General features: G+C 38.4%; 1 protein-coding gene across 6 annotated transcripts in view; it reads right to left on the reverse strand.

Annotated features, from left to right (window-relative positions):
• The window catches only part of LOC145437748 (membrane-associated phosphatidylinositol transfer protein 2-like), a 42,073-nt gene that overhangs the window by 8,868 nt on the left and 9,543 nt on the right, over window positions 1–23,662 (reverse strand). For 4 of the 6 annotated variants that reach the window (XM_080315034.1, XM_080315036.1, XM_080315037.1 and 1 more), the window contains 24 exons: window positions 23,183–23,368; window positions 22,376–22,554; window positions 22,110–22,167; window positions 20,610–20,788; window positions 18,317–18,398; window positions 18,201–18,257; window positions 16,851–16,937; window positions 15,929–16,054; window positions 12,327–12,382; window positions 11,700–11,822; window positions 10,487–10,620; window positions 9,729–9,894; window positions 8,666–8,794; window positions 7,988–8,149; window positions 6,977–7,115; window positions 6,101–6,248; window positions 5,965–6,041; window positions 4,914–5,033; window positions 3,980–4,045; window positions 3,061–3,209; window positions 2,433–2,549; window positions 2,098–2,238; window positions 1,738–1,865; window positions 773–922 (listed from right to left, as the gene is read on the reverse strand). In XM_080315034.1, the coding sequence (XP_080171160.1) occupies window positions 773–922; window positions 1,738–1,865; window positions 2,098–2,238; window positions 2,433–2,549; window positions 3,061–3,209; window positions 3,980–4,045; window positions 4,914–5,033; window positions 5,965–6,041; window positions 6,101–6,248; window positions 6,977–7,115; window positions 7,988–8,149; window positions 8,666–8,794; window positions 9,729–9,894; window positions 10,487–10,620; window positions 11,700–11,822; window positions 12,327–12,382; window positions 15,929–16,054; window positions 16,851–16,937; window positions 18,201–18,257; window positions 18,317–18,398; window positions 20,610–20,788; window positions 22,110–22,167; window positions 22,376–22,554; window positions 23,183–23,368 (2,959 nt within the window). The remainder of the gene's footprint in view (window positions 1–772; window positions 923–1,737; window positions 1,866–2,097; window positions 2,239–2,432; window positions 2,550–3,060; window positions 3,210–3,979; window positions 4,046–4,913; window positions 5,034–5,964; window positions 6,042–6,100; window positions 6,249–6,976; window positions 7,116–7,987; window positions 8,150–8,665; window positions 8,795–9,728; window positions 9,895–10,486; window positions 10,621–11,699; window positions 11,823–12,326; window positions 12,383–15,928; window positions 16,055–16,850; window positions 16,938–18,200; window positions 18,258–18,316; window positions 18,399–20,609; window positions 20,789–22,109; window positions 22,168–22,375; window positions 22,555–23,182; window positions 23,369–23,662) is intronic. The other 2 variants (XM_080315038.1, XM_080315039.1) reach the window with 2 other exon arrangements.

Raw genomic sequence — 23,662 nt, forward strand, 5'->3', positions numbered from 1 at the left:
AGATACTCTTGGTGGTCGCCAATTTCAGTGCGAATCATTATATAACCATCATATTAACAAGGCTATCACAATCAGACTGGGACAACTAGATAATTCTAGTTGTCTAATTTCACTGAATTAGAGAGAAATCCCAGTAATCTAATTCTAATCTAATTTGGAAAAGCTGGAAATTTTCTAGTTGTAGATAATTCTAGTTGTCTAATTTCACTAAATTAGATCGAAATGCCAGTAATCTAATTCTAGTCTAATTTGAAAAAGCTGGAAATTTTCTAGTTGTAGATAATTCTAGTTGTCTAATTTCACTAAATTAGATCGAAATGCCAGTAATCTAATTCTAGTCTAATTTGGAAAAGCTTAAACTTTTCTAGTTGTCCAAGTCTGATCGCAATGACTTGACTAACTTCCAGCTAGTCAGCGTCATATATGTTCTTCACTCTTTAGCAAATGTCTTTGTCCAAATGCTATTACAGGCCCATCTCAAGATCAAAACGCGTAAAAAGAATCTGACACCTTCATGCACGATGGAAGATGATCTTACGTGACCGAAATGAGAGAATTTCAAATTGTAACCCTTCTACTGGTTGGACTTGAGCCAAATTTCGTCACATAGCAAACGAGATTAATAAAAAACAAGTGTGCTTCGAATAGTCCTACTATTTAAATCTGAAACGATGGCAAATTTGGTAGCATTGATTAAAAATAGTTTTCCGTTCCCACCAAAAGTCATTTTGTAACCAATGGTTGAGCACAACTCTTTTCATGTTTCACCCACCGTACGACGTCTACAGAGCCTGGCCGCACTTTTGGGTCTGACCCCATCAGGGAAACACTAGCCGCAAAGGAGCCGTCTATGCTGAAGATGACGCAATCTGTGTTCGGCGGGATCACGACAAGGTAGCTGTCCGCTATGGTGAGGTCTCCTCTGAAAAAGCACCCGTGTTACTATTCAGATCTTCTGCCATTGCTAATCTAAGTTTATACTGTGGAACGCAAAACTTTAACCATGTATTATTCAGATGAGGAGCCTAAAACAGGAGTTGAGTCACAACGAGGTATGATCCACACAAAAATCCACAAGAAAATAGCCTTTGGGCATACGTAGAAGAGATTTTTGCATCTTACGTCCATTTTTTCAAATTTTGAGATCCACTTTTCAAATCGACTTTTTGTATCATTTCCATATTTTTCGGCCATATTTATGTTTGTCGCATTGTTTCAAAGTTAACCATGGCCAAAATATGGCCGAAAGAAGATGAAAACTTTACATAAACAGAAAAATGTCTGTAAATGTACATAAATATGTAAAATGGACATAAGTTATTGTAATTCCGCAGCGGCTATATTGCCTCCGACAGATTAGTGGTTCACAACTAAAATATAACGTGCAAAACCTTTTTATGTGCCTCTTATGCAGTAAATACGTTCAAACGTAAAGTATAAATACAAAACAACATCTATAAACTCCTGGAAATGGTCTGCTCAAAAAGCGCTAGGCAGGCATAATCCAATAGACCTACAAATTGGCATTGCAAACTTGGTAATACGGATTGACAGTGCAAGACACGGTGACCAAGACACTGCAAAATCAGCTATTTTCTGCTCATTTGGCGAAATCGCGTTACCATCAGAGGGTGAAAGAATTGTAAATCATGATAAAAGTATTTCATTGGAAATTGAGCTATATATCAAGACCACTTTTGGAAATTTTTCTCTTCATCCTATAGAATCCATACTGACCTGACCACCATTTTGACAGGGTATATACCCAGCGAAAATCTCTTTTCGGTCGGGATGGTGCAACTGATTCTGCCGTTAGAGTCTGTCAGCTCCGATGCTACGTGAGACCACGCATGTGTCGCCGTGTTCTGTAAATACACAACATTGTGTATGTAGCAGCTGGGCAAAATTGAGTACACGAGTACGATTCTGAATCAAGCATTAGGCTTTGACTCAAATATTGGAGTAGAGTAGGCCTATCACTCAATATGATGTCATAACATTATGAATGATGTGGAGAATTCAAATATGTACCTTTTACGCGACCACAAAGGATATAATGCCAGTTATAAATCCCTTAATTACGAGATGTAAGCTCACCATATCATTGATATAAACATCCACTTTTTCACTAGACAGAGAAACAACGTCCAGCGGTCCGTATGTGAAGCGACCAGAAAGGACTTGTTCCGCACTGTCCACGACCACGCAGTCTTTGCCACGGTGATTCGATGTCATGTTCTGAAATACCAACAGACTCTTGATGAAATACAATAGTAATACGATATTTTGCTTTCGAGATTGCATTCATCGCATGATAATTGTTATAACTTGATTACTTTATCAGTTAACTGCACAATAACCAGCATACAAACACAGATTCGAAGAAAACAAATTGAAAAATAACCGGCTTGTAGTAGTTGTAACTTTTTTACCCGAATTTTGACGTGCGTCCTGCGTTTCAACCACTTTTCTCTGGGTACGGTGGGGGTGAATGAAACAATCTGGTTTTCACAGTCGAGACACACAGCGATATTCTCTTGATGCACAACCTGAGAATAAAAAAATACCTGTTTTACGAGACTTTTGGAGGTACAGAACTTCAATATGCAATTAAATAATAAATACATATTGAAATAAACCCGAAAATTTTTGGCTGACACTGCTCACACAGCTACTAGCGGAGAATTGGAAAAAAAATTGTATACCAACAAGCGGATCACCAAATATGATGCCACTGGCATGAAAATTTGAACCATGAAGGCGATAGGATGGCGTAAGCTCAATGTACCGTTTATAATATTAATTATTAGTTATTTTAAATATTTAATAATCTAAAAATACTACATTGAGCCTTTTAAGCCATTTGTTTGCTTCAATTATTCTAATCTAATTCATATTTGGTGATATGAGGCTTAAAAACGAAGTTCTTTTCGATTCTCTACTAGTTGCTGACGATTACCCCTGACGAGTGTCAGCCGAAAATATCAATAGGAACAGATTTACTCAAAAAGTAACTGTGTGGAAAAATTTTCAAAATTAAATTTTCACGAAAAATTCTACCTGACGAATAATAAAAGCGGCCAAGTCGGTCGATTCCCAGAAGCTGGCGTAAAACAAGTGCGGCAGAGAGACTGTCGGAAACGAGGAGAGAGATTCCGGGCAAAAGAGAGCGAAATCCAATCTCTGATCTCCAAACCATTTTCCTGCCACTGAAATAGAGATAATTTTAAGAATCAATTATTGCCTGAGAAATTTAGTAGCTGTGCCGATTTTTCAATATTCTCTTGAACATCTTCCCAAGTAAAACATGTTTCAGGCCTTTTTTTGCCGCAAGTGTCGTATATAAAACAGCAATTCTTGTTAATTCGAATTTCATTCAATTTCCAGGTTTCTGCGAACTCAGTCATTTTAATTCTCATTTGGAAACAACGACATAGCTATAAGTCTGATTCTAATCTAATTTTTGGAACAAAATCTGTGTAGCTATAAATCTAATTCTAATCTAATTTGAAAAACACAGTGTGTCTATAATTGTAATTTTATTCCCATTAAAAAAAAACAGTGCAGCTTTTATTCTAATTTGGGTCTACTGCGAAAAAAAAAAATGTGTAGCTATAATTATTAAGCTGTCATTCTAATTCTAATCTAAATCTAATCATCAAATATTTTACATGCAGCCTACATCTCTGGAATACGCTAGTTAGAAATCTAAAAATCATTTGGCTTTATTCTGTATATGTGGTAGCCAGATTGTTGATAAGTTGATTACTGTCATCAAATCAGCATGTAAATGAAAGCATTCTGCCAATAGTCTGCATATAAGTTTAAAACAATCGCCACACAAAATAAAGGCAGAAGCGAGGTTTTGTTATGCATATCAACTTGACTATGACATTAAAATAGGAGACCAAGATATAAAAACTGCACACTTTTTTTTATTGCATGGCGTTAACGAGTTAGCGGCATGCAAATTACTCACAATCATTTGGATGGTTGTCGAAAGCATCTCTTGTTTCATCATGTTCCACGCTTGAATGAGCATGCACTGTTACGACAACCGATGATCATGCAAAACTAACCCACAAAATAACGTGCACGTTACACACCGCCACAAATAAGGACCTGAAATATCTTGAAAGCACTGACACATAATTGAGATGAATGGACGCAAGCCCACCGGACAACATACATACAAATATGCTACTGTACTGGACATGACAATGGGCCCGAAATTTCAAATGTACCAGGTTTGTAACCAAGTCGCCGAGTCACAAGTGAATTCTACTTTTATAGTTTTGACTCGAGTCAAGTGGAGTCATTTTCAATTCACTACCGAGTCAAGTCCGAGTCCAAGTCAAGTTTTGAGTTGCAGTGCTTAAAATTGAGTTTTGGCGATGACTTGGACCCGAGTCACAATACTATGACTAGACCTTCAACTCACTGACCTTGGACTCGGTGGTGAATTGAAAATGACTCGACTTGACTCGAGTCAAAACTATAAAAGCGAGATCGACTTATGACTCGAAACCTTGCGAATTTTGTCCAATCATGGAAATCGAGTCATTAAAAATTCGTGACTCGAGTCCAGTCATGCCTCGAGTCATTACAACCCTGAAATGTAGTCAGTGCCATATGCTTGCTGGCAAGGTGATCATTTGAAAGGTAATTTATTCTACTTTCAGCTTTTGCCAACCTCCTCAAGTGGTTATGATAAACTAATTATAATTCCACTTAACAGTTTTACGCCTTTTGTGCATAACTAGGCCTGGAATAATTTCTAACTTAGGAAGCACTACATCTTGTACTATGGTAGAAATTCACATTACTTCTACTTGTTGTGTATCAAAGACTACACTGACCAAACCTGTATGCTGATTACAACAATTAGAACAACAAAATTAACACCAACCAACCTTGGTTAATTTGACTCAGCTGTTCTCCGCTGTACGACATAACACTGAACATGCTCGCTCTTCGTAAGCTTGCAAAATCGCTTTCCGAAAACAGATCAATATTCGCAGTGAGCGTATCGCCTGTGAAAAATTGCAGGTAAAAGAGTCTTGTCTGATGGGAAACCATAATTGAACCTCAACACCAGCTGTTCTCAAACTAGGATACGCGAGGAACTTTATTTTACTGTCAATTTTCAGTTAACAATGATTTTAACACAAGTGTGATATGCAATTTATGAAGGCTACTTGATTACCATTTTCGCAATTTTCAGTGTTATGCTTATTAACAATAAGGCCGTACAAAAATAACTTCAAATTTCACTGGCTACTTGAAGTTGTTAGGTTACCTAAACAACGCTGCACACCAAATTTGACTCAATTCCAACCAGCGGAAGCAAAGTTATTGCGACAGAGAGCTTTGGATTTAAAAGAAATAGTATTTACGGTGGCAAATTAATTCATTTTATTGTAGAATTAGCCACCGTAAATACTATTTCTTCAAATCAAAAATGTTCTACCCCAATAACTTTGCTTATACGGGTTGGAATCGGGCTGAATTTGGTGTGCAGCAAATTTTTAGGTAACTAGGTAGCTAGCAAATTTTGAAAATAAAAAACATCTTCCAACAGCCCTAATGCACAATAAGCAGACTAGTTTATGGGGATGGACTCGCTACTGTGTCAAAAATGCGTCGACAGACTATTATTTTGTCCCCTCCAGTTACAGTTGTGGGCAAGGTTTTTTCATGCATTGTGCATGATGACTCCCTGCCAGACTTTTGTTAAACATAATTCGCGTGTGTGCCTTTCCAAAGAACTTCCAATTATATATTTAATCATGGTAGTGTCAAGTGCTGAAATTATGTTTACAAGTGTAAATAGTTTGTTGTGTTTTGTATTTCAATTGCATATACTTTATGCAACATTGTTTTCACAGGATAAGCCATAATATGCCAATTATTCGAAAGGGTGCGCGGTTAAAATAAGTTTGAGAACCCCTGCAGTAAACTTACCAAGAGTCACTGATTTTCCATCTCCGAGAGGATACTTGTGATATCGAGGAATATCGACGACATTAACTTGAGAGAATCTGCAAGTCAATATCACTTTGATTGCGGATTCTCTCAGAACAAAAAGCACACAAGTCACCTGGTATCGATGAGAGGCTCGACTCTGCTCGAAGAAGGGTCCGACGGATAGAAAATGTTGTAAAATCTCTCACAGTTTGGACGTTTGGGCGAGTCGTGACTCCCTGTGATTGCATTGCGGAGCGCCAGGTTGAGCCCAAGCGGACATCCTGCAAATATAACATGGAAATAATGAATTCAACAATAACAGAACATGGCAGACTAATACAAGCTACCGTATTTTTGCAATTCATAACTAGAAGTAGAACTAGAACTACTCGCTTTTAAAAAGTAGCTACTACAACTAAAACTAGAACTAACCAGTAATCACTTCTAAATATCTGGAACTAACTAGTTAAAACTCAACTAACTAAATTCTAGGTCTGGTTGCGAGTTTTGAAAACTGAGCAGTTAAAGTTCTAGTTGCATATCTTCAAAATCGAGTAGTTCTAGTTCTAGTTGGATATTTTGAAAAATGAGGAGTTATAGTTGCGAATTTTAAAAGTGAAGAATTCTAGTTTTAGTTGCGTATTTTGAATATTGAGTAGTTCTAGTTTTAGTTCTAGTCGAAATATTTCTAGTTCTACATATAGTTGCGGGTTCTGAAAAGTGACTAGTTCTAGTTAGAGTTCTAGTAGCAGATTTTGGAAATCGAGTAGTTCTAGTTCTGGTTGCATCTTTTGAAAATCCAGTAGTTTGTACAAGCTTGGTCTGGAACTGACAAGACAGAGTAATACACCACACATTTTAGGGGGCAAAGCTATGATTATGGATTAGGTATTTTTAAAAACTTTAATAGATACTCAAAGGAAATCTTGAGGTCTAAGATTTAACACTGACAAGTTCACATTTGGAAGCCTTGGCCTATAGCCTTGGCCTATACAATCTGATCACTCACCCAAAAGAAACACCGCAGAAACTTCAAAATCCAGTTTGCTATTTCCACCGTTTTCGAGACTGGTCCCAGAGGAAGAGCGGCGCGAGAGCGGACCGCCGGACGATATACCAGAGCTCAAAACGTGCTTCGGTGACACTTTCTAAGCACAAAAAAAGATTCAGTGGAGCCGCATGACCAGACTTGGACAGCTACATAATATCTAGTTGTCTAATTAGACTAGTTATAGTGAAATTCTAATCTAATTTGTGAAATGTTTCTATGTTCTCATTTTAATTCTAATCTGATTTATGATTTTCTGACCGGTGTAGCCGTAATTCTATTTCTAATCGAATTAGGAAAGCTATAATTCTAACAGTCCGACTCATCGAATGGCGTTTCACAGGACAGAGAAAACATAACTTACAGGCGACCAATACGTCTAATATGCTACACTTACATAGCATAAAGAAAAAAACTGAACAGATGAATATCACAAGAACAAATGGCACGGAAGATGGTCCAGGTACACTTGTACAGACTAGGATTGCGACACACGTCGGGTTGGGCACAAAGATTCGCGAACCCAAATCCGAATTGAGTATAATCTCAAACGGAATGATACACCCCTAGCCACTTGAAGTTAGTTTATAACGAGAACTATAGGTATGGTACAGTTTTCCACTACGGAAACTGTAAACTATCGTACCCTACGAAATTTTTAATACAAAGTAACACATGTCAGCAGAAAGACCTGTCAGTGAAGACGTGATCGACCAACAGCATTGTCATAAAGTGCAATGAAATAGGTAAGGTCACAAAAATGTGATGGTAATATATTTTTTGTGGTCGCATGAAACGTATATATTTGAATTTTTCACATCATTAACGAGTGAAACTTGAATATCTGATTCAAAATCAAATCGCTCGCATATACTCAATTCTTCCTAGCCCTGGTCACAGGATGTTGTTTTGATGCACAACAATAGACTGGTGAATTTGATGACATCACAACGACCACATCTACCACCCAACCTGTACGTCCAAACAATAGTTGGCGCTGTGTCTCCGCGCCGTCACGAGGGGGACTTTCAAGGGGTCAAAATTACCCACGGGGAATTCCCCGTGGTCATACGTGAACCGTAGTTTGGGGGAGGAAGGCAAACTGCAGCTGGATACGAAACGGTCCTCCTCTTCCTATTGTGAAAGTTGATGATAAAAAATGAAAAAAATATATAAAATAATAAAAAAATGAAAATCAATAGTTTTTGATACGAACCAGTCCACTTCCGATTACAAAAATTCAGGTTAAAAATTAGTAACAAATAAAAAATGTCAATAATTGAAAAATATAAATATCAATAGTTTATGATGTAAAACTCACTATTACTAAAATTTAAATTTAAAAAAAGCAAATAATAAAATTTGACAAAAATAAACATTTGAAAAATCAATGTTTTGAGATGCGAAACCGTTCTCTTTCTATATCCAAAATACAAATGAATTCGAAAAGAAATTATTGTATGAATCTGAATATAAAAATCAATATTTTGCGAGAAGATGGAAGTGAAACGGTCCTCCCCTTTTTGTTGAAAAAATTCAAATTAAAAAATTTGAATAAAAAAATACTATATAGAAATTTTAAAAATATCAGTTTTTTTTTAAATCAATATTTTGCGATGATGAGATGGAAAACCACAAAAGGGGAATCACCTCGTGGGGGGAGAGAGAACTTCCTCTTCTGTAACTGCCGTGGGACGTTCGTCTTTTGATTTCCGGGGCCACGAAGTTCAGTATGTCATACGCAAACAGGCCACCGACGCTGTCCGCAATGATGCACACCTGAAAGGATGGAGAAGTTCGAGTCGAGTCGCGGTTTTTGGTGACTCGAGTCATTTTTTCAAATACGTAAAATGACTCGAACCTAATCACACGATTCAGGCTCAACCGTCTTCTCACCGACTTGGACTCGGACTTGACTTGCTAGAGAATTGAAATGACTCGACATGACTCGAGTCAAAACTATAAAAGTGAGATTGACTTGTGACTCGGAACCTTGAGACTTGGTTACAGCCCTGGTAGTTACGCCGTATTACATATGTATGACTGTAAATCATTTGAAATTTCGCAGCTGGACCACTGTAGAAATAACGCCGTGAATTTCTACTCGAATAATGCCAATCACTAGGGCGTTTTTTTTTTGAGATGTGATTGTGTTATGAAAAATTGTGATGTAGGAACCATTGCCAGAATGAAGCAACACGGTTTGTCACCAACAGTGTACGCACAACTTCAGTGTTGTCAGCCAACAAATGCTGCTGTTGAACGTTCTTTCTCCGTTTTTGGCAAGCTACTTAGTAAGGACAGAATCTTTCTACCCGAGAATGTCGGAAAGTAGCCTACTCTTTTTTTGTACTACAACAAATTTTAATTATTTCTACCATAGTACGTGATGTAACTACTGGAATTCTTCATAGGGCCAGATTCCGTTAAAATATGGTTTTTCATGTAAAAATTTGTCAGTTTTTGAGTCAAAAAAGTGTTTTCAGGGCAAACTGCTTCATAAGGACGGACAGTTCCAACCAGAAATGAAGATAAACAGTACAATTCCAACATTATGTGGGAAAACACCTAATTTGCATACGTTGGGTCAAAATGAAGTTGTTTAAGGTAAATAAAAATGTCAAAATTTTGATTTTTAGGTCAAAATATCCCGTTTTTTAGGTAAAAAAAATCGCTCTACCAATTAATTTTGACGAGCAAAGGTGCCACCCACCTGGCCTCCAAAGCCTCGGCCTTCTTTAGAGCGCAGAAATCCTTGAAACACCGAGTTGCATTGATTTAACGTAACATTGACAGCGTCTGTGTACTGCGGGTTGTAAGTGGCGCACGTAGCCACGAGCGTGCCCGATATCGTTTGCGAGTTTGGTTCCGGAGATAAACTGGAAAACGAAGGGACGGTTGCAGCAGAATTGTACAATACAATAGACAGATAGAATACGAATGACATCTGCTCAGTTTTTTCAAAATTAGAATAACTGAATTTGCAAGAACTTGGAATTAAATGAAATTCTGAATTTGACACATGTACACCAAAATTCAAATTACTTCATATCAAAGAAAGTTCATCCTCATAAGCACAAGAATGGCAAATGCCTGTACAGCGAGCTGGCCTCATATCTCACTATACAGTAGGGGTATTCAAAATTGACTTTTTTTCTCAAATCGTACTGGCTACTTGATAAAATTGTTAGGCTACCTAATTTAAGCCTACACACAAAATTAGGTCACCTAACAATTTTATCAAGTAGCCAGAATGATTTGAGAAAAAAAGCCATTTTTGAATACCCCTACTATACAGTTCTCGTGATGCACTTTCAGGCAAACCAGAAATTAGATTAGAATTAAAATGAAAGTAGAGAAAGATTTCACAAATTAGATCGCCGCCATTACGCTTTAACCAGTCCAATTACACAATTATCTAGTTTTCCGAGTCTGAGTTGCAGTGCTTGACGAGACAAGTTGAAATCAAACCTTTTCAATAGCTTGCAAGCTTCCGAACATATTGCCGGGCATTTGACGAGCCTGAACGCAAATCTGCCCACAGCGCTTCTGTAGTGACTGGCCGCGACAACTTCAAATGCAGAGGTAATGGTAGAAAGGTCGTCCTGTAATAAGCAAGACATTTTATTAAGGCTGTGCGAGGGGGAGTTTTGATTCGAGTAGAGTATTCACATTTTCACTACTGTCAGCCAGTGCTGGGATCAAGTCACTACCTTCGAGTCACGAGTCATCTCGAGTCATTCTACATTTTGACTCGAGTCAAGTCAAGTCAATCGATTTTCGAAGGTCACTTGAGTCAAGTCAAGTCACTCGTTTTTTTGGGGTGACTCGAGTCAAGTCGAGTCACAATTCAAGTCAAATTGAATTTTCGAAGTGTCAGCGATGATGCAAAGTCATTACACTTTGCTAGCGGTGTGAAAGACAGATCGATTGGCCATACATCTTGAATTAACAAAGAATATAAAGTGAAATAAACATACAATATGGCATTGTCTTGTTCACGCACACGTAGAACTGCTAATAAAATACGCGAGCTAAAATAGAGGATGGAAAAGGAAACCTCGAGAAGTTGAAACAAATTGAAATGGTACAGTACATTAGACATCTATTCTATATCCGCTCGATTTAAATTATACGAGAGGGTTAGTTCTGAGTCGTCCAAGAAACAGAGATACATTGCTATTAGAATAATGTACCGCTACTTGCTAGTACATTAACGCAAGCTATGATCATTTCGTTTGCGGTCAATTCATTTGTGATATGACAATGGAGGATCAGTGAAGCGTACAATAAGTAAATGACTGGTCGCTCTCATAAGTCACGCCGGCGGGAACAATCCAAACATAAACAAGATACCGTGATTTCATCGGCACCGTTTATTTGATGACTTGAAATTGACTCGTAAATTTTGATTCGAATCCACATTTCTGAAGCGCCGTGTCAAGTCAAGTCATACGAAAAAGTTGACTCGAGTCTGACTCGAGTCATCGCAGTACTGTTGTGAGCAGCTTTTTACTACGTGTTTTACATGCTGCGATACCATCAATCAAGGCTTCAAGGCTTCCACAGTGGGTACTAGTATATAAACTATAATTCACGTTGATAATATAACTAGAACCTTCACTGATAACCCTGATACATTTGGCCGATATTCAAAATGATCAAACTTCAAACAAATCTTCACCTCTTTGCTCGATTGACTGAGCCTTTCGTCCCATAAAGATTCCAGAGGATTGCCCCCGTGCAAAACAAGGAACAACGTATTCACTTTACAACGTTCCAGGCTCATGCGACCGTGGAAGCTTTGCTGCAATGGAATCAGCATATGTCACAACGCAGATGTGTGTCCAATTCAACGGAAAAGACTTAAAACACTTTGAAGTGATTGAAAAATATATTGATATTGAAATAAAACCCGAATATTTTCGGCTGACACTCGTCAGGGGTAATTGTCAGTCGAATATTTGAGGCGAACGGATAGCTATGTGCAATGTTTAGATTATACGCACTCCATACTCTTTTTTATGCGAAGAGAAGGAATTGTCTACAATATAAAAATAGTACATATTGAACCAATGCCATCTATTCCCCTCGATCTTTCGAATTTTTATAGTGACGTCATATTTTGTGATACAATTGTTGATATACAATGTTGTTTCCAATTCGCGACTAGTTGCTGACGATTACCCCTGACGAGTATCAGCCAAAAATATCCGGGTTTATTTCAATATCAGTATACTATTCAATTATTTATTGAACTTCTGTACGTCCAAGAGTTCATTCAAATTCAAAGTAAGGTAAGATTTGTAACCTGAGAGATTGCGTCTTCATCTAAACTTGTCTGGTATGCGATAGAAGACGAGAATTCTAAAAAAAGGAAAACAATTACTTTTACGGCAATAAGTTGGGTTGAAATACGACCGAAGATGGTCATTAGGTTTACCGTAATTTTCCGAATATAGTACGCCCTCATGCATAGGCGCTGACTTACGAGGTTACGAGGTGGCGCAGCCACCTCGTGACCATATTTACGAGGTGGCGGCCACCTCGTACAAAATGCTCAAACGCCCAAGTGATTTGTGACCAGTAATTAGTAATCAGGCGAATCGATGCGACCTCGTTAGAGACGTCTTCGATTTCGATACGCGCGTGTGCCAGGCGCGTAGCCACGGGTTATCGGGGGTCGAACTTCCCTACTTGAAACGCGAAACCCCGTCATTTTGAAATGATCATTCTAACTCTTGCAATTGCAACAGTTGCAATTCAATAATTGTGTAATCACTAATCAGTGTTCCGCGCGGCGGGTTTGCGAGAAACGTGTTGTCAATTAGCGCGAAGAATCTGTGATTATCTCCCGCTGAGATGGTCGCGAAATTAGGTCATTCATTCCCGTGCGCGGGGAAATCGTCGCTAGCCTGATTTATCGCGTCTCGATCAAGCCTGGTTCCGCAGGCTTCAACAATCGCATCTGCAATGGGCCCAGTTCACTCTATATCATCGCTTAACTGCGCTATCGAATCTGCATTGGCGGCTTCGGCCTGGTGTGCACGATATCATCGCTGACCTACACAATAGCATCTGCAATAGGCCTGGAGTGAAATATATCATTGCTGGCCTATGGCCTAACTATCGCGTCTCGGGCCTAGGATGCTTTGATTCCTGTCTCTCGCTGGTTTCGAGACAATGCGGTCGAATTTACGCTAATTAGTTATTGTTTTATGTCATATTGATTGAAAAGCGACATCGCGAAACTGAATAACATCAAATCGCTGCAAACAGACTTTAACGTGCGAAATTGATTCCCGCTAATACTTGAACGTAACGACCAGAAGATTTGTATCATGTCTCAAGTTTTGAAATACGACAAAGGTTTGAAATCGATGCAATCAAGTTCGGGCATTTAGTTTGCGAAAACTGTTGCCGAGACTGCGTAATACGCGCGCGTATTTAATTGTTCACCTGAGATCACTGACTCGCTAATTGACAGCACTCCCGGACTCTTTGGCAAGCTTATCATAGGCCTAAAATCGTCGATACGAAGATATTATATGATCGCCATTTACACATGTACTTGACCCGAATGGAATTGATGCTATATTGGTAAATTTGAGAAAAATCCAAATCCCCCTAATTTTTCGACTGGCTACGCGCCTAGCGTGTGCTGAGAAGCACCATCCTAGATCTCCTCTGCCGACCAGGCGCCCAAATATGCGATCTGGTTTTCTGAAATCTAAATTATGTGCACCTATATTCGTTTACAAAACCATTCATGAGCTAGCTAGCTTCGTGATAGGTAATCGGAGCGCGAAATTGGAGGGTGGGTTGGTGTGTGCCTGCAAATTGGAATTCATTTCTGCGCAGATTCGTTTCTCTAACAAGGCTTTGCGCGTGACATTAATCGGGAAATGCAGCAATACAGCTTAAACACCGATATAATGAGAAAACAATTGTCGTGGCGAAAACTATTCAATACGGTGTCACACTCAAAACCGATTGTGGCGATACTGATTAGATTACACGCTTTCTCATTTGCCATCATCTATATTTCTTGTTATCTGTTTGATACATTCGTACTCCGAAATTGTCGCACAAAGTCATTTTTCAGTGTTCCTTTCATTATTATCGTGATGCAGCACAAGATTATGGGTGGCACAAATTCTGATTTTATTCGATTCGTTTGAACAGGGAACCTTCTACATTCCGATAAACTTGATTGCTGGATGTACTCGTATCGAGAACAACATTATTAAATATTAAACTATTAGGCATTAGATAGACAGTGGATTTCTATTGGTAAGATCGCGGCATGCGTCCGGAAGTGGAATTAATTCTAGCCCAAGGGTGGCCAACACGCGGCCGTAGAACGAAATTTGTGCGGCCGTCAACACGTAATTCAATTAGTATGCGTTGGCGGCTGTCGACATGCATATTGAATTTACGAATTGACCGATGTGCTCCCGAAACGCGTCGCGAACTTAAATCGGGAAATGCACCAATGTTTTAATCATCAAACAATTGCCGCGATGCGAGTTGGTCAACGCGAAGCAAGAAACCGCAAGAGACAATGACTGATTGGCTGCGCGATTTCGCGTTTGTAATCATCATTATTGTCTGCTTGAAGTATTCGAGAGTTTTTGTGTGTTACTTGCATAACAATGATGTGACTGCAGATTTCGTCGGACGGACTGGTAGCGCAGGCCGCAGTTACACTTCAAATGATCGTGCCGTTTTAAGATTCCATTTAATAACTCGACTGCATGGTTTGATATTAATGAGTGCATGGCCGATATTTAAACGTCACGCGAATGGTTCAGCTCTGCACGTACACCAGTGGCATGTAGTAAATTACGTTTTCGTGCGACAATGACGTCATCGATATGGAACAATTATGACGTCACAATACTTCGCCACCTCGTAAAAAAATAAAAGTCGGCGCCTATGCCCTCATGTATAATACGCATGTTAATTCTGGGAAAAAGCATGTAGCCGTGTAAAGTACGCACCCTGCATTCGCAGTACATGAATATTGAATAGTTATGTTTTAGTATTCGATGTCATTCTGTTTTGCGATGTCACTCTTCAACAATCATGACATAACCATCGCTAATCATTATACACTTAACGGCATTGTCTCCAAACGATGGTAGATAGCAGCCAAAGCCTGCGATGCCCGCGTCGCGATAGTTCAGGCCAGCGACATCTTGCGCACGAGGCCTATTACAGATGCGATTGCACAGGCCAACGATTATGTCGTGCGCACCAGGCCTGTTGGAGATGAGACTGTAGTGTTGAGGCCAGCGATTACATATCGCGCACATGGCGTATATGCGATTGTTCAGGCCTGTCGTTGACACGATGAATTAGCGAGGATTGCCGCGCGTGCGTGCAGCAATCAATGACCTAATTTCGCTCGCGTACAAACGGCTAACCAACTCAGAAGGAGATGGCTTGCTGTTGTGCAGCGCATAGCAACACGCTTCTCGCTAATTGGCAGCGTGCAATACAGATAATACGAATTACGGGCATGATGGCTGAATGTGAAGCGCGATTAAAACAAACATGAAGAAAGGTGTGATTTCAAGTAATATTTCGAGGGAGATTTTCTTCAAGGCTTGTTGTACACGTGCATAATACGCACCCCCGATTTTAAGGACAAAAAATCGGGAAAATCTTGCACATTATACATGGAAAATTACGGTACTCAAAACAAAAATTGAAAAATTGCGACTCGAGTCATTACAACCCTGCCTAGAATACTTACCATTTTTCAGTATCAGAAATTGCGACATCTAGTTGTAATAGGTAAAAAATTGCTTTATTACTACTAGTTCTACTTGAGTACCATCAATGTCTACGTCTACTTGCACTTCAGCAGCAACGGCGTCCACTAGACCACCTCTACAAGGAACAGACCTTCATCATCTAGCTTGGTAGCATCAGGTGTCTTGCATTCACCAAGACTCTCTGTAGAGCCCCACTGGTCCTTGACTAGACTTTGCCAATCAGGACCGGCTGATGACGGATCATTTGGTAGTTCGTCTGAAACAAGTGTTACCAATATCAACACTAGAGTCCGACCAATTATCAGCTCGGTGATAATATCGAGACAATATCACACTTTGAAAGAAATGTCGGTATTGGCCATGACAGGAAAGAATATCAGTAATTTCACGACGACTATGGCAAGTTTTTGCAATTTTTGTACCTTTTTTTACAGCTTCCGGCAGCTTCTTAAATACCAATAGTATGGTGTTTTAGGCTGTTTGGAGGATTCTTACATCGCAACTTTTGTCCATTTTTTTTCATGGTACTTTTTGGAACTTTTTCGATTTTTCATGAAACTTTTTGCAAGTGTTTTCGATTTTTCAGGCAAATTGTTGCAATTTTTTCGATTTTTCATGCAACTAACTTTTTATTGGAAATAATTGGCACTATATGTGAATAGATCGCTGGAGTATTTCACTGTCGTTTAAATTTGAGGTCCTTTCCGATTTGACGCACATTCGGGGTGGACAGCCGAAAATTCTATTATCATTGAGTCAATTTTTTCAGGCTACTGATTTCGTTGAAGTTGCCAACGTTGAGTTTTGCTACAGTGCCTTGGATATGGATCAATTCGAGTATCTCATACCCTAATATTTTCAAAGAACTTGTCCATAAATGCAACTTTTTAGTGCAATTTTGTGAAAAATAAATGAAACTTTTCACAGCAACTTTTGTGATTAATAAATGCAACTTTCCAGGGATTTGACTGCAACAAAAACTTGCCCTAATCACGACACAATCAACACTTCGTTTTAAAGATAAAATCGTAGCAAACGTAAGTGCAAAATACCGGTGGCGTCGAAAAATTCATCATCGTCCGACGATTGCTCTGATTCCTGCTCGATACTCTGCATTCTCCACTCGGCGAGAGAATGCTCTGAAAAACAAGCAACGCTCACGACCGCACATGCACTGATTTTCAAGAGAGGTTCAACGGAGAAATAGAAGTTGGAATCAAAAGACTTAATTGGACTAGATATTTATAACCTAGGAAAATGGTGGTAATTTAATTCTAATCTTATTTGTGAAATGTTTTTATGCTCTCTTTCAAATTCTATTCTTATTTCTGGTTTTCATAAAAATGTTACAGGAAATCTGTGTCCTGGGGACAAACCAAGCTCAGTTTACTGACATTTGCCATTCTCGTGATTATGAGAATGAGCTCTTGATATATTATGGACTGAACATGATTTTTTTAATCCGTAAGGTATTCTGATTTCCAAGCTATTGTGAATCAAGAAATTCGAATCTGATTTGGAATAAATAATGTAGCTAACATTCGTATTAGAATCAGATTTGAAAAAAAAATTGTAGTTACCATTCCATTTCTAATCAAATTTGGAAAAAACAGTGTAGTTAGTTCTAATCTAATTTTGAAGAAACTGTGTAGATAACATTCTAATTCTAATCAAATTTGAAAAAAAAAAAACTGAAGCTATCATTGTAATTCTGACCTAATTTGGAAAAACTGTGTAGATAACAGGGTCGTAACCAAGTCACAAGGCTCCGAGTCACAAGTCAATCTCGCTTTTATAGTTTTGACTCGAGTCAAGTCGAGTCATTTTCAATCCGCCACCGAGTCAAATCCGAGTCACGGAGTAGTGTGTCTAGTCCGAGTCATAGTGTTTTGACTCGAGTCCGAGTCCAAGTCATTGTGTTGACTGCTCTACTTCCAGTCTTTGAAGTCTTGTTAAACCCACTTTTTATATCCGTTTGGTGATATCGAATGTTTCACATTTACAATATGCTAATTTTCCTCACTTTCAACAGTTTCCGGTAGCATTTTAAAGTATTAATACTGATAGACGAAATAATTACAGTGTGACAACTTTACTATTCTTCAAAATTACAATGAAATGCCTGTCTTGGTAGACCCAGTCATGACTCGAGTCATTACAACCCTGGTAGACAACGTTCTAATTCTATCCAAATTTGAAAAAGTGAAGCTATCATTCGAATTCAAATCAAATTCGGAAAAACTGTATAGGTAACATTCTAATTATAATCAAATTTGAAAAAAAAACTCAAGCTATGATTTTAATAATAATATAATTTGGAAACACTGAAAATTTTCTAGTCCATTTTTGACTCAGCCACAATAATGATAACAAATGGAAAGTAGTGAGCCAAGCACACTCACTGCTATTTCTGCTACGTAAAGAACGAAACGACGCGTTGGATAACTTCTTCTTTGAGTCTGGAATACGGACTTAAATGAAGACTTATTGCAGTGAATACAATTCCGACGCAGGTTACCGCTCGGAGATGATTCTTCCACCGAATTTCGAACCTTTGAGATTTCCTCTTTCACAGTCGATAACGGAGTGGGGACTGAAGACTAAAAACAGGAGGCCATCAAGCGCTGTGTTTATCAAATCCAACTGTCAGCCAGAAAAGCTACGGGCAATAAATGTGAACATACTCTTGGAGGTACAGAACTTCAATATACAATTAAATAATATTTTGATATTGAAATGAGCCTGAATAATTTCGGCTGGCACTTTGCAGGATTAACCGTCAGCAACTAGCCTACTAGAGAATTGGAAATAACATTCTACATCAACAATTGTATCACTACATATATCACATCACAGGCATGAAATTTGTGTGAAAAATTACCGAGACGACAGAATTCAGTCGAGGAGAGGCAGGTAGTTCTTCCTTTTATGTACCTTGGAGTAAACTTTTAGCAAAACAAGCCAACCTAGTGCGTGCCAACAAGAGGAGTTCCTGTATCTAAAATTAGTATATTGAACTATACTTGCCTAGATTATTCTAAATTTCATGTCCGCGACGTCAGAATGTGTGATAAGATTGTTGATGTACAATATTCTTTCCAATTCTCAGCTAGTTGCTGACGATTACCCCTGACGAGTGTCAGCCGAAAGTATTCTGGCTTATTTCAATATCAATCACTTATTATTTCAGTGCATTTTGAAGTTTGCATACCAACAAAGTTCTATTCAATTCTCTACTAGTTGCTGACAATTACCCCTGACGAGTGTCAGCTGAAAATTTCCGCGTTATTTCAATATGAATAGGTATATATATTGATCAATTGTCATGCTACTTTTGAGCAAATTGCAGCCATTATCGAATTTAGAAACGATGCGAAATAAACTGTGAATTTGAATGTGAACTTTGATTTGACATCCATCACCTAATTTGGACGTGACACAAATTAAATTGTGAACTGAATTTGAATTATTAAATCCACTAATCTCTGTTGGCAAAGGGTAATTTATTCGGTCTGAGGTCAAGCCAACTCGGACCATTGTGTTACAAAACAATCCCACGCTCAATCAAGAAATCATAGCAATTGTGACTGTTACATTGGACACTTCATGGCATAATCATCAATGATTTTCGACACACAACCCCTCCCAATCAATAAAACTAACAAAACACTGGCGTTATCGATACTGCCAAAGCTTCCGTTAATTGAAAAATTGGCTGTGACTTGCATTAATCAAACTTGTACTGGATTTTCAAAATGCGCATCTACAGCTAGAACCACTCATTTTTCGAAACTTGCAAGTAAAACTCGAACTAACGGCATTTAAAATTGCAACTAGATTACACAACCAACAAGATTAAATTCGGAAACAACTCATTCATTTACTGATACAATGCTGACTGGCAAACTCTTCTCTGTTGACAAACTAGGACTAGGACTACACACTATTCAAAATCCACAACTACAACTAGAACTAAGAGTGCTCACTTTTCAAAATATGCAACTAGAACTAGAACTACACACTTTTCAAAACCCACAACTAAAACCAGAACTAAGACTCCACACTTTCAAAATCCACAACTAGAACTAGAAATACACACTTTTCAAATCCACAACTAGAACTGGAACTCCTGACTTTTTAAAATCTGCAACTAGCTAGAACGAGAACTACCATTACTCATTGTTCAAAATCCACAACTAGAACTAGAACTCCTCACTTTTCAAAATCCGCAACTGGACCTAGAACTGCTCCAAAAAATAGTAGTTAGTTCATCGTCAGCAGATTACATTGGTATTGCGAACAAGTCCGGCATTGATAGCAAATCAGAAATCGTTATTCAAGAAACCAAATCAAATCGAATGTGTCATATCCTTTAAGAGGCATCAAGATGATCGATTACCGCCTTAGCCTGCGATCTTTGTCCACTATCTCATCAATAATTCAGCTTATCGGCTATTTTTATATTCTCGAGCGGTTTCCGGGATACTTGTCTCATGAATGTCAATATAATTTGGGGCGGGCAGCCTCGTTCGATGGTCGCTTTTTCTTTGGCCGAGATTTATTGTTTTTGAAATTGCAGTTCATTGGTTCTGACACAAAAGAGCACAATCATTCATGATTCATGCCGAACGCATGAGGGAGATAATTCGATTATAATCGAACCATTTCAAAAGATTGCAGCAGGATTTCAAAATTGGAAGGATTTGGAACACCATCTGGCTCCATCCAAAGTAGGGCCGAGTACAAACTTCTAAATACTTGAATTCAAGTGCAATTAAAAAAAAATTGAACACAAAAATTAGAAAACTTACTTCAAAAGTCCCAGTAGTAGAGTCAGGATAATCGTTGGCAGGCGAATTCCCAAATTTCTTATTAAGAAGAGACTGCGTTTCATTCTCCAAGCGACGTATATCGTCCATGGTTAAGCCGAACCATTCGTCCTGCCAGCACCAGGCTTGTCGATGCGCTCGGCCCATTGTTTTTCGCAGGGCTGCACACGGACAATTCAATGTTTAATTGTATATACACGGTCAGTAGAGTTATTCAAAAATAACTTTTTCTTCCGGATTCCGGGGATTATTAGGTTGCTTAAAAAACGGTACACATCAAATTTGGCTCGATCCCATCACAATGCACATGAGTTTGAAAATGTTAAACTTATTATAAATATTTTTTTCAAATCTTCAAATTTTACTGTCAACTGCATTAAATTGTTGAGTTAATGAGTTGTATGAAAAACCGTTGATCAACAATTCTTGGTTACTTTCAACCGGTAGAAGCGAAGTGATTGCAGTTGAAAATTTTGGATTCATAAAAATCGCCTGGACAGTGGTGGGTAATCCCAGAATTATGAATGAAAAACTTAGATTCCACGCATTGCAATTATGTCACATTGGTTTTGGATCGTTTTGTGAATAACTTAACCATTTCATGGGGTTGAGAGTAAAATTGAAAAACATTTTTTAAATTTTTTCAATATAATGAATTGAGAATTTGCGAACTCCTGTGCGTTCACATCTACAAGTTGGTATCGAGGCAAATTTGGCGTCTTTTTAGGCAACCCAACAATCTTATCAAGTAGCCACATTTAAGATGTTACTTCTACTTCTACTTGAGAACCGACAATGGCTGCTTAGACGACCTTTGATTTGTTGCCAATTTTTTAGGCTTTGGGCCTTAAAATAGGAAGGTAGCGCCAACCATTATCTTTAGGGGCAACTGGTCTTCATTACGCATATGTGAAGTTGGTGACATCAAAACACCATTGGATACCATTAACTTAAGATGTTTTATGGATATTTTGTAGCCTGGGGCACTGATTTATATGATTTGAGAGTTTGGAGCTGGAACTGATTATTATATTGATTACAACCTTAACAACTCACAAATAGAATATGTAGTCAACAGCACATACACAATAAGATCAGCAGCAAGTGTACAAGATAACTATCAGTGTAAAGATACAGAAGGGTCCTTACTTCGTACAATACCATCCTTAAGATCTTTATCTCAATCAGGAACCAAGGAGCTTTCAGCCAAATATATACACAAACATACACTCTCGAAACAAGCTACCGTATCTAGTTATGGTGGTATACCAAATAAGGAAGAGTAAAGAGTGGTTAACTCTATGCAACCTAGCCAACAACAGCTATAATAGAGATTACGATTACATGCCATTAATATTAGGGCTGGTCACATAAATACACATGTAATGGGATGAAAAGTAGTGAATTTTTATTTCAACCCCAACCCTTTTTGAGTTAACGCGCTTCCAAGATTGTGACGTTAAATAGCCAACTAGAACTTACCGACATCATGAATGAATTTTTCTATCTTCGACTGCATTCCCCAGTATTTAAACTCGACCTGGATAGAAAAATGAAACTTGTTTGAAGGCAGATCTCATCAATCTAAGTCCAATCAATCTACATCTCATCCTGAAAATGCTACAGTAGAGCTGTATCGTGCGAATTGAGCCAAGCTCGATGAGCCGACATTTGCCATTCTCATGCTTATGGGTATCAACTCTCATTTAGTACGAAGTGAGGGAAGTGGAGAAAGGAAGTAGAGATACCTTACAAAGCTTATAGGAGCACATAACGCTGTGGCCCGCTTTGCCCCGATTTCTCTTAGCCTCAGCGAGCCAGTCCTCGCTCAACGGGCCGCGGCCTGTTTTTGAACTCGTGAATAGTTTTGTATCTTCCTCTTTTGGAACTTTGTCCCCGGCTTGATCTTTCACCATATCAATCCAATCTGGGAGTGAATTCGAGTAATTTGAGTGAATCATGATCGATCGATGTCAAATTTTTGGGCCGATATCGATAAAACCGATGACGTTCACCGATAGCCCCCAATATGTTCGGTAGGACTGTTCGAAAATAATTTTTTATCAAATTTTACTGGATAGGCTACTGGATAAAATTGTTAGGTTATCTAAAAAACGCTGCACACCAATATCGGCTCAATTCCAACCATTGAAATTGAAGTAATTAGAGTAGAAATTTTGGATTTATTTAATAAAATTAATATAAAAATTTTTCGGATGTTACTGGCTACCCCATGAAAATGCTGATTTGTCTGAAAAAACGATGCACAACAAATTTGGCTCAGTGCCAACTCTTAGAAGCAAAGTTATTGATGTTCAAAATTGACGATTTCAAATCATAGTATTCACGGTAGGTAGATCTACAATAAATAGTGGAAGAATTTGCCACCGTAAATACTATTTTTTCCAAATCCCAAAATTTGTACTCCAATAACTTCTCCACGGGTCGGAATTGAGCCAAATATATCGGGTTAATCGGTACTAGTTATCAGTTTTACCGGTATCGGATCAGAAATCCTATATTGGTCAGGATCTAGTCGTAATCTGGTTAATTACCGACAACTTTTTGCTTTCCGAAAACATCATCTTGCTCTCCAAGATCGTCGCAATATTTCGTTTCGATATCAATCGAAAACTTCTCGATAAACGGACAAGTGAACCGTGTACGCGTGTGTGGGTATGCGTTCCACGCTTCTTCGTAAACGATCATCGCATTCTTTGGCAGTATCGCGACAAACCACCCTTGAAATGACAGCTGCAGTTAGTTTACCCAACATTAGACATTAAAGTATTTGGATCGAAATATTCGCTATTGCAACAAAACCCTTGAAATAACAGCTGCAGTTACGTTACCAAACATTGGACCCTGAAGGGTTTTGAATAGTATATTCATATTGAAATGAACCCTAACCTTTTCGGCTGACACTCGTCAGGGGCAATCATCAGCAAATAGTAGAGAATTGGAAAGAACATTGTATATCAACGATCTAACACAAAATATGACGTCACCAGCATGGAATGAAATCTCAAATAAAG

Source organism: Botryllus schlosseri, chromosome 4, assembly GCF_051294905.1.
Source record: "Botryllus schlosseri isolate E-star chromosome 4, Bs_hap1, whole genome shotgun sequence".
In the NCBI taxonomy this organism is placed as follows: domain Eukaryota; kingdom Metazoa; phylum Chordata; class Ascidiacea; order Stolidobranchia; family Styelidae; genus Botryllus; species Botryllus schlosseri.